Source organism: Hylobates moloch, unplaced genomic scaffold (assembly GCF_009828535.3).
Source record: "Hylobates moloch isolate HMO894 unplaced genomic scaffold, HMol_V3 SCAFFOLD_14, whole genome shotgun sequence".
NCBI lineage: Eukaryota > Metazoa > Chordata > Mammalia > Primates > Hylobatidae > Hylobates > Hylobates moloch.
In genome coordinates this window covers 2227492-2241638 of record NW_026652289.1, presented here as the reverse complement: position 1 = coordinate 2241638, position 14147 = coordinate 2227492, and the positions used below count along the sequence as shown (strand labels likewise).

The window sequence follows — 14147 nt, the reverse complement described above, 5'->3', positions numbered from 1 at the left end:
TCAGGCCAGTGAGGTGGTTCTAGGGACCTGGTGAAGGGGCTGCGGACCCTCTTGCCCTCGGGCACCTTGATATTCCAAGAGCTCCTCACTGTGTTGATTCTAGTGCCGGAGGCCTCCAGATTGCTTCACTCTGGAGCTGGGGTGGAGGGGCCCACACCTAGTGGCCTTCTAGTTCATTCTGAGCTGGGCCGTTCTGGGGCCAGGCCCAGGAGGGGACAGTTGTCTAAGGACAGTGCTCCTGGGTCTGCAGCTCTGTCTCAAAAAGGAACAGAGGAACAGGTTCACAGGCCCAGGGAACCACACAGGCATGCTTTGGGGGCGCTGTTGTGTCACACCGTCTGGGATCAGGACTCAGTTCTGAGTAGACCCCCCTTGGCCTGCCCTGCCTGATGAGGTGTTAGAACCTGTTTAGCTGCCACTCAGCTGCTGCACCCAGGTGGTGGCCTGTGGCTGATGCCCGGGACAGTGGCCGCCTCCCTCCTGGGCGACGTGCTGTGGCGAGCGCCTGCGTCAGGCCCACTTCTGGCTGCGTGGAGTTGGCGTTTCTGGTATTTCGGGCAGAGTGACGCGGCCTCCTGGGCCCTTTGTCCTCTCCTGTGAACTGGGTGAATGGGACAGTGTGATGCCAGTGCTGCTCGGCTTGAGAACCCACTTTTGGGGTGACTTGGGGAGGAGTGGAGTTGGACTGTGGGGTACCCTGAGCTGGACGTGCTTCTGGCTGTCCTCCATGGCTGGGGGCATTGGGTGACGAGGTGTCGGGAGGGGGAGCATGCAGGAGGCTGAGGTTGGAGGCGGCAATGGTGGGGACGGGGGTAGGGGGAACCGTGGGGCTGAACGCAGGCAGCTGCCCCCACAGGTCCCACCCAAGGTGCGCATGGTGTGGGGCAGGAGGGCGCTGGTGTAAGCCCCACATGCCCACGGCAGCGCATGGCGGGGGAAGTGGAAGGGACTCAATTTAAACGACCTCAACCATTCCAACAAGGCGCTTTACTGAGGGCACCCACCCCACAGTCCCAAGGAGACACAGGCCTGAACTGTCCACCCTCTATGTCACGAGTGGTGACTCCACTCCCCACTGCCTGGAGATCACACACCTTCTGGAGCGACTGTCTTCACCCTGGGCTTCCCCAAGTCCGGCGACAGTGGCTGCCCCAATGCTGCAGCTGGCTCTGGTGACGGTGGCACGGCATGGCCCCGAGCTTGGGAGAACAGCGGCCTGCACACGTGGCCACGCATCACCGCTCAGCGGAGGACGGGGACATCGCACGGAGATCTGGATCTCAACGCCACACAGGACAAGGGCCCACCCAGGGAGCTGGCTTTCCTACACACCAGCTGGAAGGCTGGCTCCCCATCTCACGTGAATGCTTCCTTGGTTTTGGGGGGCACTAGGAAGGTCCCCAGGGCCGCGGGTCACTGCCCAGATTGTGGCATCCTCATAAGACTTGCGATTCTTCCCAGAGGAAAGAAAACCCCTCTCAGATGCTCCAAGGACTCCCCTAGTCCAGCTGCTTCCTGTGCCAGGCCCGGACCCCGGAGCGAACAGGCCTGTTCATCCACAGCCTCACAGCTGAGGGCCCTCCTGCAGTTCTTCACAGGAGAGAGAAAGGAAGGCGCGCCTGCCCAGCCCGGCCAAGAAAACAAAACCCTCTCCCGTGGATGCGGGAGGTGCTGCCTGCTGAGAGCAGCTCCAGCATCCTCGAAGTCTCCCTTGCACAACAGAAATCTATCCAAGGACCAAGGGCTGGAATCGGCAAAGCCATCCGTGAATACCTCCTCATTCTGTGGAGAGACGGCCCTTACTTTCAGGAAGACTGTCACGACTGTGCCTTAGGAAATGTCCCCTCCAGATCAACCTTGGGAAAATCTTTTATTAGGGAGGACGGCCTGCAGAATCCTCCCTTTAAGAGCCCAGGCCAGCCCAGAACCTCCAAACCACAAAAGGGGAGTCCTGGGGACAGGACTGGTGTGGACAGCATCTCTACCGCCCTGGTTAGCTAGTAGCTAACACCCACTCCTGCCCTCGGCCGATGTGGCGAACCAGGGAGGCTTTTGTGTGGGGCCAGGGCTGCGGCCGTGGCAGCCACCCTCCAGCTCCCGGGGGCTGGGGAAGACGCTGGGGTCCCCGTGGAGGGTGGAGTGGCGCTCAGGTCCTGTGGTCACTCGGCGTGCTCCTGCACCTCCTCCCCACGCAGGGCCTGCAGCCGGCTGCCCACAGTCTGCTGCACGGCCTCCAGCCCCTCTGCGTCCAGCTCCCGCAGCAGCAGCAGGATGGCAGTCAGGACGTTCTGGGGGCAGAGAGGGGTGCGGACTAAGCCCACCAAGCACCGCGAGGCTGCTTCCCTCCACAAGGGCTGGGGCCTGGCCAGCGGTGCCCCACCACAAAGCGACTGGTCCCGGGGGTGCGGGCCGTCCAAGTGACTGACTGGCTGGCACACACGGAGAATCTGAGCAGAGGAGGAGCCCCGCCTGTGAACATGTGTGTGGCGCTTCTTCCACGTGACTCCTGTTGCCCTCAGCCCAGCAGGGCCTGGGCCCACATTCCACAGACCAGGAGACCAGGAGAGGCTGAGGGGCCAGGAGGGCTCCGTGCGGGGCATGTGTTACACGTGTGTGCGCATTCACAGACCCACACGCGCAGCTCCCCCTGGGGCACAGCTCTTCGAGGCCCTGTGAGGCTCCATCCTCCCTCCCCACGATTTCTGTGCAGTGGGCAGAGGCAGCAGCGGCCCCCTAGCAGCCCATCACTCACCCTGCTCTTGTGGCTGCTCGAAGCATCCCTGGGTGAGAAGGAAGGAAACTGGTCCTGGGAAGGGGGCTTCAGGCCAAGTTCACCCCGGGCGCTGCTGGTGAGAGGGACACAGGCGTGTGAGGGTCAGGGGCTCGTGGCAGCGGGGGCCTCTGCAAACCCTGTCTGCAGGTCACATCCAAGCAAAGGCAGGGCTCATGCAAATCCCGCCTGGCACACAGGGGCAAGAGAAGGGAGGCAACTCGTGTGAGGTCAGGGGCTACAGATGGCAGCTCCTACAGAGCCCCGCACTTACTTCACCTGTGGGGCGCCCTCCTGGCACCCTGGGGCTCCCCAGCTGTAATACCTTCCACCCGGGGCCTCGGGGGCAGGGTGGGGGCCACCTGAACACACAAATGCCGGGGGAGAGCTCCTGACCATGGGGTCAAGCCCTGTGCTGGACGGCAGATGCCTAACGGAGATCACATCCCGATGCCCCCACCACAGGCACCAGCAGCGGGTGTGATCTGCCAAGCAGGAGAGAAGCGCCCAGCTTCTATCAAATGCGTTCATGACCCGCAGCCAACTGCCCTGGGAGGCGCCGGCGTCTCACTGCAGTCAGCCCTGTGGCCCCTCCACGGCCCCCAAGCCCAAGGCCGTACGGGCACTGATGGCCGTGCCCACAAACCATTCCGGTGACTGTGGCCCTAGGCCACACCCCCCACCAGGGGCTCCCTGCACCTCACAAGCTCTGGTGCTGCGAGCCTTCTCTGTGCCAAGGCACGGGGCCTGGCTCACCCCCCTCCTGCTCCCTGGCACATCCGCTGTTGGGCAAAACATGGACCTGCCACTGAAATCACTACCTGGGCACTGAGTCACTCCCAGAGAATATGGATGAGAACAGACACTCCCCCGGATAATCCCTCTCCCTCACTTCCCAGAGACGCAGCTCACAGGAAGCCCCATTCACTCCCCGTGGGAGGACCCTGGGGGACAGGGACGGGCTGCGGAGTCCCCACTGCCCTCCAGCCTCACATTGCCTCCTCCTCGCTGTCCAGCGGGTCCTGGCCAGTCTCAGCAGCAGAGCTGAGGGACCTCAGTGTGCAGCATGGCTTGGGGCTGCCGTGGCCTGTGCCCTCTCTCTCCGGGGCGGCGGTGATCTCCTCTCCCTCACTCAGTGCACGGGACAGCTCTTCCTCCGTCACAGCTTTGGGATGAAGGACAGAAGACAGCATGAGTGGCCTCACCCACGTGCAGGCCACACACACTGCAGCTCCAGTCCTTACTGCGGCCTCAGGCACAATCTGCTTGTGAAATGCATGCACGTGTATCAACCTCCAGGGACAACTCCCAGAGTAGGAGCCGGTTCCTCACTGTCCCATCCCCAGCCTGGCACGGGCCGACACACAACAGATGGTGGAGGGCTGCTCGGGAATCTCAACACCAGCCTTGGCCAGAAGCAAATACTCCTCAAAACCTCAACTAAGACACAATAGAAAAAGGAACAGATCATCCTTAATTTATTCCATTTTACTCACATATCAATTTCCCTAAAGTTTATATTACTAATATTAATAAAATTGTCTGGAAGAAAATATTAGTGTCTGTATGCCTGACAAGGATGAGACACTAGTGTGCTGAGAATGCCAAGGATGAACAAACAGCATGAAACCACAGCCTGGAAAACTGTGTCGGTGCTGGCGCTGGCCAGAGGAGGCACGAGCGCCTCCAACTGGTGGAGCGCAGCAGCGGGCACTGCGGTGCTGGGCAGCCCCTTCCCACGGCGGGAGCGCGATGGCACCGCCACCCTAGGTTCACAGTGGCCCGTGGAGCCTGCCCAGTCCCTGTGGACCAGTGCGACGCTGCTTGCCAGATACTGACGCCCCCGCTCGCCATGGTGCATGGCGATGGTCAGAGCAGGGCTGCTACTCACAGAAGCAAAGAAAGAACCCTTTTGCTTTGCTACCAGGTCCTGCGGTCATCGGGGCATACGCAAACTGTCAGTCCCAGGAGGGACCCTACGCTGCGCTGCTGCATTCGGGCGGCGGGATCAAGAGGAGACACAGAAGCTAGGGGAACAGCCTCTGGAGGAGACTTCACAGGACACATCTGTGTCCCGCCAGACCAGGTATTTGCAGAAAAGGAGAAGAGAAAAGAGGGCCGGGGACATCCCCTTCCAGGGATTGTTTCGGGAGGGCCGGTGACCCCGCTGCGGCCACCTACCCTGGTTGTCCAGCTTCTGTAGGCGCGGCAGGGTGCGCAGCACGGTCATGCGGTAGCGGTGGGGGCTGGCGCCGCAGCACGGGTTCTCGGCCAGCCACAGCACCCGCAGACGCGGCAGCCCCTTCAGGTGGAAGAGCTCGGCCAGGCTGGGGATGCGGTTCCTCCGCAGGTACAGCTCGCTCAGGCGCTGGCACCGGCTCACGGGCTCCAGCGTGGAGATGCTGTTGACGCTGCACGGAGACCAGCACAGTCGGCGAGGGTCGTGGCCAGGGCCCCCAAGGCCACCTCTCAATCCCCACCCCCAGTAAAAGGCACTCAGGGACCTGTGTCCCTGCCCTCTCCTGAGAAGCCCAAATCGGATGTCACGAGTCACGTGCAGTGGACCTGGGCCAAGGAGAGAGCTGTAGGAAGGCCAGGCCCTGAACTCAAAGGCGGACTGGGGTGGACCCCGCCAGCAACAGCCCCTTGGCCCGACGCTCCGCATCAGCTCTCAGGGCACTAGAGGGTGGGAGGTGGGGAATGTGGCCCTCCTTCACAGGTGAGGAAAACTAAGGCCTCTTAAGGAACGTATCATGTTGCCCCAAAGCAGGGAGCGGCCAGAAAAACTCCTGGCAAAAACTACGAGCCAGCTCCATGTGACGTGGGAGTGAGCACGGACCTTCCAAACCCCCGCTTGAGGGCGACAACTCTGGGGATGGGCCTCATTTCCATTCTACAGAATGTGGACGCGTCAGGGAAGTAGAGAAACGCAGGAGGCCGGGAGCGGAGACCCGCAGGCTTTACCCGACAGCGTGGGGTCCGTCCCCTCCGCAAGCAAACACGCGGAGCCGCCCCCGCAGGCCCTCAAAGGTGCGGAGCGTCCGCCTCCCGAGAGCCAGGGCCCCCTGCCTGGAAGGCTGCTCTCGCATCCGGCAGGCGCCTCGGAAGGGCGGTTACCAGGCCCCCATGGGCAGCCTGCGGTGCTGAGCCCCCCTCCCCATGCCATCCCTTCACTCGGGGTTTCCCAGGTATTGTCTCATGCAGCTCCTAGCTATGAGGGCGCCCCATTTTACCAAGAGCAAAACTCAGGCTGTGGGACTCTTTCCAGGATGGAGTCTGCCCCAGGCACAGGCAGCAGCGCGATGTGCGGACCACACCCGCGGCCTCGAGGCTTCCTGCTCCGCTCCAGGGCAGTCAGGCGTGCAGGCACCAGGCACCTGAGCTCGGTCAACACCCTCGGGATCCTGTCCCTCCTGAGATGTGACAGAAATAGCCCCACACACGAGCGGCCTGATGCTCGGAGGCCCTGTGGCCCCTGGGTGACTCAGTGAGCGGCAGGGACAGGGCTGGATCCACACCTCCGCCCCAAGCTTCCTGCCACCGTGGGAACCACAAGCTCCACGTCTCCCTGTCAGGTAAGCCTTTCGGAGGCAGGGCTGAAATCCCATCCTCACTGTGTCGCCTGAGTTAGTGAAACGAGCCCCGCGGCAGTCACGCGCACCCCGGCTCAACCTCTGGGCGGGCACGCGCACCCCGGCTCAACCTCTGGGCTCGGGCTCTATCTCCTCCTCGTCTCCCTGTGGGGTGGGCACTTGTAATACCTCTATGTTACAGAAAGGAAACTGAGGCACAGAGGGCCATGCCTCGCCCAAGGTTAGCCAGCCAATAGACGGGAGGGCTGAGATTTGACCCAGGAACATGCCTCCAAGCCCATTTCATTCATTCAGCAAGGCTCGGGCAAGACAGGCTGGTGCCCGCGCTGGGGATGCCTGAACACCAGATGGACTGGCCTCAGCCCATGGTGGGCAGCAGGCTGGGCACGGGCATCAACATGGCAATGCCAACCTTGGAGGGCGTTACAGAGGATGGGCAGGGGCTGGCCTACCCCGCGGCTGCCTGTGAGATGAAGAAGGTAGGTCACAGTCAGGGACCAGGGGCCTGCAACACCCACTCTCAGAGGGCAAGCCCTGGAACCTTCTGAGCTGCCAGAGGGGTGGGCCTTCCCCACAGGATTTAAACCCTTGTGAGCTTTTAAATGCGGAAACCCAAAGGCACCCATCCAGCATCTGGTGGGCAGTGGTGAGCCATGAGCGTCTGCTCCCTCCCTGGGTCCCACAGTAGGCAGAAGGGAATTCAGGGTAAAGGGAGCTCTTCTCTTCCCCAGAGCCCCCAAATACACCCCAACTGCCTCAAAGTCCAGTAACATTTGTTCATTCAAGGTTCCCTTAGTCTGTTGGGAGGGCAGTGACCCCAGAAGACGGGCACAGGTCATGGGGTGCAGAGAAACTGGTAAGCAGTAGTGGCACTGGGGGGCAGAAGAGGCCAGGACTCTGGTGGTCCCGGGGCAGATGTGGCCACTGTGAATCCTTAGGAGGGCTGGTTCCACCACCGACTGGCCTAGTGAACACAGCAATGGCTTATCGGAGCACACAGGCCAAGGGTGGGCAGGGGTACAGCAGGGCGGGCAGGGGACAGGAGCCATCAGGAGGCCCAGGTGAGGCTCTTAGGAAGGAGGGCTGAACATGGGGGCCACAGGGTAGGCCCAGCTCTCAATGTCCCGGCCCCTCCCCTTCTAGAAGCCGCGCTCAGTCTGTGCTGGAGGTTTCCAGGTTATGTCACAGTGCTGGGTCCCACTGGAGGGACGTGAGGCTCTGCCCCGGTTTCCAGGCCCCAGGCTGAGCATGCTGGCAGGAGCGAGGTACCTGAGTGTGATCACCTCCAGGCTGGGCATCTCCCGGCAAATGGAGATCTAGGAGGAAAAGAGCATGACTAGCAAGCACGGCACAGCAGGGCATCGCGGCCGCACTGCCATCAGCCACAGAGAACTGTCGAAGCCACGGCCAACCCACTTCCGGGGCCTGAGGGGCACGGCCCTGCTCAGCCAGCGTGCCCAGGGTGAATGCCCACGAGCATGCCAGGCTCCCCTCTGACACCACCTTGCAGCCCAGACGCCCCGCAGACTGAAGGAGAAATGTGAGGCTCCTCCTTGCACGCACTCTCTCTTTATTAAATTTGACAGCAGCATCGTTGCTGTCAGATGCTGCCAGCAGTGGAGACGGAGCATTCATTACTTTAGATGCCCTCAAAGGACATCAGGTAAGGGGACCCCAATGCCCCCTATGCAGGGATAGAAAGCAAGGAAAGGGTGGAAATCTCTTCTTGATAACAGGTCTTGGCCAAAAGGAAGACAGGCTTGAAACTGGATCTCAAATCACACTGGTACTGTCAATTCAGGGGTGAGGTGCCCAGAGTGGTCCACAAAGCCTTCACAACCTGCAAAGCTCCCACATATGCGAGAGCCCACCATACGTCAGGCATGGCACCAGCGCTTGGGTGCCTGGCAGGGCCCCAGCCTTAATGAGCTCACAGCCTAGTCGGATGCATCCCATGTATAAGGGACTCGTGTCTACGGACATGGTACGTTTGTATATTCACTGCTAAACATGGAGTATTTCAGTTACAGCACAAAACAGATTACATCCAGGTGCCATGTATCCAGGCTTTTTTTTTTTTGTCTTTAAGGAAATGTACAGTTCAAACTAAAAAAACAAAGGAGAATAAAGAGATAAATAATTGGGCTGGACATGGTGGCTCACACCTGTAATTCCAACACTTTGCGAGGCTGAGGCAGGTGGACCACCTGAACTCAGGGGGTTTGAGACCAGCCTGGCCGACACAGTGAAACTCCATCTCTACTAAAAAGTACAAAAATTAGTGGGTGCCTGTAGTCCCAGCTACTCAAAGGCTGAGGCAGGAGAATCGCTTGAACCCGGGAGGCGGAGGTTGCAGTGAGCCAAGATCGTGCCACTGCACTCCAGCCTGGGCAACAGAGAGGGACTCCATGTAAAAAAAAAAGAAAAAAGAAAGAAACAATTGGTATGCGATCCCTGTATAAGTTGGGGATATTTTGGACTGAGAAAGAGAATGAAGGAGAGAAGAAAAAAATCTTTCACAGATGCACACGCTCAAGTTCTCCCAGCAGGGCTTATTCTCTGCCTGCCTTTGGGGTAGCGGTAGAGGGGTACAAGGCTAGATGTGACCAAGAAGAGGGGGTGTAGACCTTCAACTTCCCCTTAACAAAGTAAAACAAACCCTCCTGGGATTCCTTTCCAGGTGAGAGCAAGTTCCAAACTACTGCTCCCCTCCTCTGCGACCAAGTGACAAAGGGCATTTCATTTATAGGGATGTTGATGGGAACTGCAAAATAAGCCTGGCACTAGAGAATTGTTTTTCCATTAGTGGTTCTGCAGAACGAAAACTGCTAAGTGAACGAAGTACCAAGTGTGGGACTGAACTGATAGGTGCAGTTTTGTCAACTTAAAAATTCTTTTGGGAAAGAAGCTACAACATTTGGGATTGAGGCTATTTGGAGATGATCAGCACAATATTTACATCTGTGAGGCAATACTTACATCTGTGAGGCGGCTGCCCCTAGGGAGAGAAAAGATACATACTTTAATTTTGTTAAAGTTGAATAAAAAACACTGAAGACAAAAATTCCAAAAATTACCGATGACTCCCTACAAACCTTAAGATTCTAGGATTTTAATGGCATGGCAAAAAAGGAAGGTTGCCCAGATAACTGGCAAAGGTGTAAACAATTGTTTTAGCTGATTTTCAACTAAACTGTATGTTTGACGTTGGGGTGGTACTTTTTAGATAAGGAGCAGCAGGCGTTGCTCCATTTGTAAGACACAAAAAGATGAACTCTTCCTCATGGTCCCTGAGTAGCAGAAGGTTCATTTCTCTCACTGACAGACATAAACAAGGGCGTCTTTATAAGAGGCCAAATTCAAAGGGTGAACAGGCACCTTATGAAGCAAACTTTAAAAGCCTGAAATAGGGTTGTTGTTTCTCCCAGCTTAGTGAGAGTACTGACCACCCCATGCAAAACAAAGAAATGCATTATTGAAAGCAAATGACACAAAGGAATTGTAGCCGAAACACCAGATATGCCAGGGCAGAGAGAAAAGCTTTTTAATTAACAGGAAAGAGCTTACTCTGGGCAGTCTGGGGACACCCCTGGGAGGAAGCGTCTGCTCTCGCTGACCCCCACGCCCGCCTGCACGGTGCGGCCGGTTGACACGGCGCAGTGACTCCGCTGAGTCCCCAGTCCCCAGAGAGCCCTAGAACTCTTGCAGGCCTCAACTCCAGGCTCCCTCCTCTGGAAGCTCCTGGTCTTCCTTGGCCCAGTGAGACTCAGCATTACCCACCTTTCAGCCTGCATGGGTCCCACCGCACCCACGTCCCTTCCTGTCACCTGCCACGAGTACCCTGGGCACAGCCGCCCCCAGTACTGATCACCAACGTGTTTCCTGACTCAGTCCTCGAGAGCTCAGTTCTCTCTCCTATTCGACTTGGTCCCAGTGACTGCTGGCAACCCCAAACATCAGATCCAGCCCACAGGGCAGCCTGGGCAAAGGCGGGCCGGGAAATGGGGAGGCTCAGGCGACCCCCGACCCCCGGCCTCCTCCCCTCCCCCACCCGTGGCTCCTTCGCCGCCCTCGCCCCTGCCCCTCCTCCCGTTCCACTCCCGCCCCCGCCCCCCTCCCCAGCCCTGGCTCCGCCCTCTCCCCGCCCCGGCTCCGCCCCTCATCGCTCCGGCTCCTCCCCCGACCCCGGGGCGGCCGCGGCCAGGCCCTGCCTCACCAGCAGTTGAGCTTGCGCACACTGTGCAGCTCCGAGGCCTTGGCCCGGGTCAGGACCATCTTCCGCGTCAGCTTCATGGCGGCCGCCCAGGCCCGACCGGCGGGCGTCCCCGGACTCCTGCTCCCGGGCGGGTGACGACTGCGCGGCGCGTGTCTCCAGGGGCGGGGCCCGTGTCGTCAGGGGCGGATCCTGAGCCCATTGGCGACTAGGTGAGGAGAGCGGGGCGACGCGAGCGCGCTGGGGCCGCTTGGGCGCCGCTGACACGTTGGCTCTGCTCCTGCTCATGCGCGGCCTGGGGCGCCCGGCTCTGACGCGATTCTAACGCGACCCCGGAAGCGCGCGGCGAGCAGAGGGTGGGTGCAGGTGGCGGTCCCCGAGTCGGCCCAGTGAGGGCTGAACTGCTGCTCCCAGGAACCGAGCGGGGTGGGCTCGGTCCCACGCGCATCATGGCCGAGTGCCTAGGCCTGACTCTGAGCGCGGGCCTAGCGTGGATGGGATGGGCGCTACACAGCTCCAAGTTACGCGATTCAAACTCTTGGAATAAACCCAGGGCAGCCCTGGGGCTGTGTTGATTCCTTGTCTCCCTCCCTCCCAGCATTTATAGGAAAGACGCACGGGCAGGTCCAGCAGAGCCCTTACAAGCATTTCAGCCTTTTAGAAATCAGGTAAGACCCTCTAAACATCGTTACATGGGCCACAGTTACATAAAGACAGGCGTTCTGACGTTCTAAAACCGGCTTTGCAAAAAACTGTATCGGCGAGAGAAGGATGGCCTTGAAGGAGATCTGGCCGACCCCCATCTTGCCTTTGGCCTTAAAGCTGCCCTTAATTATTCCTGGATAAGCAAAGCTAACTTTGGGAGGCATTTATAGTTTAAATGATAGCAGCCCTTCCTCAAAACTAAACAGCCTTTGTAAAGCTAATGAGACCACTGAAACCGCCTTTGCGAAAATCATAACTGAAGAAATTATGACAGGGAAAGATCTCCTAATGTGGGCGGCAAGCCACCCAGGCGCCGAGGCGAGAGACCGAGGACACGAGCTGTTCCAGTATAATAAAATATAAAACAAGAATAGTCATACCAGATATAGATCTTAGATATGATTATATATGAATATCATTAATCATTAGTTGGTAGTAATTACTCTTTATCCCAATATTATAATAATCCCTGCTCTATAATCATAACCTAGGAAAAACCAGGCCATACAGAGATAGGAGCTGAGGGGACATAGGTGTGACCAGAAGACAGGAGTGCGAGCCTTCTGTTATGCCCAGACACGGCCACCAGAGGGCTCCTTGGTCTAGCGGTGACGCCAGCATCTGGGAAGATGCCCGTTGCCAGGCGGACCGTGGTCTAGCGGTAGCAAAAGGTGTCAAGCAGCAACACCCGCTACTTAGCAGACCGGGAAAGGGAGTCTCCCTTTCCCCATGGGAGTTTAGAGAAGACTCTGCTCCTCCACCTCTTGTGGAGGGCCTGACACCAGTCAGGCTTGCCCGCAGTTATCCGGAGGCCTAACCGTCTCCCTGTGATGCTGTGCTTCAGTGGTCACGCTCCTAGTCCACCTTCATGTTCCATCCTGTACAGCTGGCTCTGCCTTCTAGATAGCAGTAGTAAATTAGTGAAAGTACTAAAAGTCTCTGATATGTAGAAATAATGGCGTAAGCTGTCTTTCTCTTTGTCTTCTCTCTCTCTCTCTCTGCCTCGGCTGCCAGGCAGGGAAGGGCCCCCTGTTCAGTGGACACGTGACCCACGTGACCTTACCTATCATTGGAGAAGACTCACATTCTTTACCCTGCCCCTTTTGCTTTGTATCCAATAAATAACAGCGAAGCCAGACATTCGGGGCCACTACCGGTCTCCGCGCATTGGTGGTAGTGGTCCCCCCGGCCCAGCTGCCTTTTCTTTTATCTCTTTGTCTTGTGTCTTTATTTCTGCACTCTCTCGTCGCTGCACATGGGGAGAGACCCACCGACCCTGTGGGGCTGGTCCCTACATCCTAACCCACCCCATCTTCCTACTATCCTCTAAGCTGCCTTTGTTCATTCCTGGGTGTAGACCAGACTAGCCTTGGGAAGGAATTTAGTTTATAGATTAAACTCTGAAACAAAATTGATAATAGCCCTTTCCCAAAAAAACCCTTCTTGCCTGGGGACCAGTCTGCCTTTGTAGGACTAACAAATTAAGCTACGAGATTAAAAATTACAGTTTAGGGGCCATGCAACCTCTGGCAGCAAGAGTCTGAACCTCCCCAAATTGCTTCTGGGAATAACATCACTGTTGCAAAACTTAAGATCAGTGCTTGAAATATTTTGTAGACCCTGCATTCGGATGCAGCAGATGACACCACCCAAACGGATAATCTGGCTCAACCATGTGTGTGATCCCACCCAGGGACAGAAGTCAGCCAGAACTCATTTCGACCCCCTATGATTTAATCTTCAACCTGACCAATCAGCACTCACCACTTTCTGAGCCCATACCCGCCAAATTATCCTTAAAAAGCTGATCCCTGAATGCTTGGGGAGACTGATTTGAGTAATAATAAAACTCCGCTCTCCTGCACAGCCAGCTCTGTGTGAATTACTCTTTCTCCATTGCAATTCCCTTGTCTTGATAAATCGGTTCTGTCTAGGCAGTGGGCAAGGTGAACCCATTGGGCGGTTACACTACCAGCCTAGAAGGGTAGAGGAGCATGAATTCCACTAAGGAGCAGATGTAAACTTTCGTCAGCCATTATTCTGGAGGTCACAAGACAAGCTACTTCCCCAGTTACTCTTGCAGGTAGCATCACTATTGTAGAACATCACTATTGTATTTTTGCAGGTTTCTTGCACGTCTGACACGGATGGATCCAGCTAGATGTCTTGCCAACAGCTCCTGTGGCCCCACCCAGAAGCCATGCAGCACAAAAGGACCAAAAGGACAGCTAGATTTCATCTCGCACGTAACCAATCAGCACTCCCCATGTCCTAGCCCCCTGCTCACCAAACTACCTTTGAACAACCTCTAACCTATGAGCCTTCAATTGTGACCGAGCAGCTTAGCAGCTGTGAATCCAAAATATCTGAGACAGGTCTCAATCAGTTTAGAAAGTTTATTTTGTCAAGGTTAAGGACAAGCCCGTGACACAGCCTCAGGAGGTCCTGATGACATGTGCCCTGGGTGGCTGGGGCACAGCTTGCTTTCATACATTTTTAGGGAGACGTGAGACATCAATCAATATGCGTAAGATGGAAAAAGAAGAGAAAAAGAAGAAAAAATGTATGTATAAGATGTACATTAGGCCGGGCGCGGTGGCTCACGCCTATAATCCCAGCACTTTCGGAGGCTGAGGCAGGTGGATCGCCTGAGGTCAGGAGTTCGAGACCAGCCTGGCCAACATAGTGAAACCCTGTCTCTACTAAAAATACAAAAAATTAGCTGGGCCTGGTGGTGGGTTTCACTTGCGTCCGTGTGAAGAGACCACCAAACAGGCTTTCTGTGAGCAATAAAGCTGTTTATTTCACCCGGGTGCAGGTGGGCTGAGTCCGAAAAGAGAGTCAGCGAAGGGAGATAAGGGTGGGG

General features: G+C 57.2%; 1 protein-coding gene and 1 long non-coding RNA gene across 8 annotated transcripts; one reads left to right on the top strand and one right to left on the bottom strand.

Annotated features, from left to right (window-relative positions):
• Positions 1–177: 177 nt before the first annotated feature.
• On the bottom strand, positions 178–10719 carry CFAP410 (cilia and flagella associated protein 410). Of its 4 annotated transcripts, XR_009209601.1 has the most exons (8): positions 10580–10719; positions 9343–9361; positions 7633–7679; positions 4952–5181; positions 3764–3935; positions 2753–2846; positions 1095–2288; positions 178–601 (listed from the first exon to the last, which is right to left on the bottom strand). XR_009209601.1 is itself a non-coding variant. In XM_032175596.2 (7 exons), the coding sequence occupies exons 1-7, from the start codon at positions 10654–10656 to the stop codon at positions 2160–2162; spliced, it is 768 nt and encodes a 255-aa protein (XP_032031487.1). In that variant the 5' UTR covers positions 10657–10719; the 3' UTR covers positions 989–2159. The 4 variants fall into 4 exon arrangements, 3 of the variants coding, with proteins under 3 accessions (XP_032031487.1, XP_032031489.1, XP_032031490.1); XM_032175596.2 differs by lacking the exon at positions 178–601 and having other exon boundaries at positions 989–2288; XM_032175598.2 differs by lacking the exon at positions 178–601 and having other exon boundaries at positions 989–2288; positions 2753–2843.
• Positions 6278–13667, top strand: LOC116482275 (uncharacterized). 4 transcript variants are annotated; one of them, XR_009209604.1, is made up of 3 exons: positions 6278–6345; positions 11175–11244; positions 13407–13667. It is a non-coding gene; the product is annotated as an uncharacterized LOC116482275 (long non-coding RNA). The 4 variants fall into 4 exon arrangements; XR_004251820.2 differs by lacking the exon at positions 6278–6345 and adding an exon at positions 10653–10788; XR_009209603.1 differs by lacking the exon at positions 6278–6345 and adding an exon at positions 10878–10932.
• The last annotated feature ends 480 nt before the right edge of the window (positions 13668–14147 follow it).

Coding starts and splice junctions, on each gene's coding strand:
- CFAP410 (XM_032175596.2), bottom strand. CDS start 10,656: ATGAAGCTGACGCGGAAGATGGTCCTGACCCGGGCCAAGGCCTCGGAG. Junction 2,847..3,763: donor GACAGCGAGGAGGAGGCAAT/GTGAGGCTGGAG, acceptor CCCTCTCACCAG/CAGCGCCCGGGGTGAACTTG. Junction 2,289..2,752: donor CGAGCAGCCACAAGAGCAGG/GTGAGTGATGGG, acceptor CTCTGCCCCCAG/AACGTCCTGACTGCCATCCT.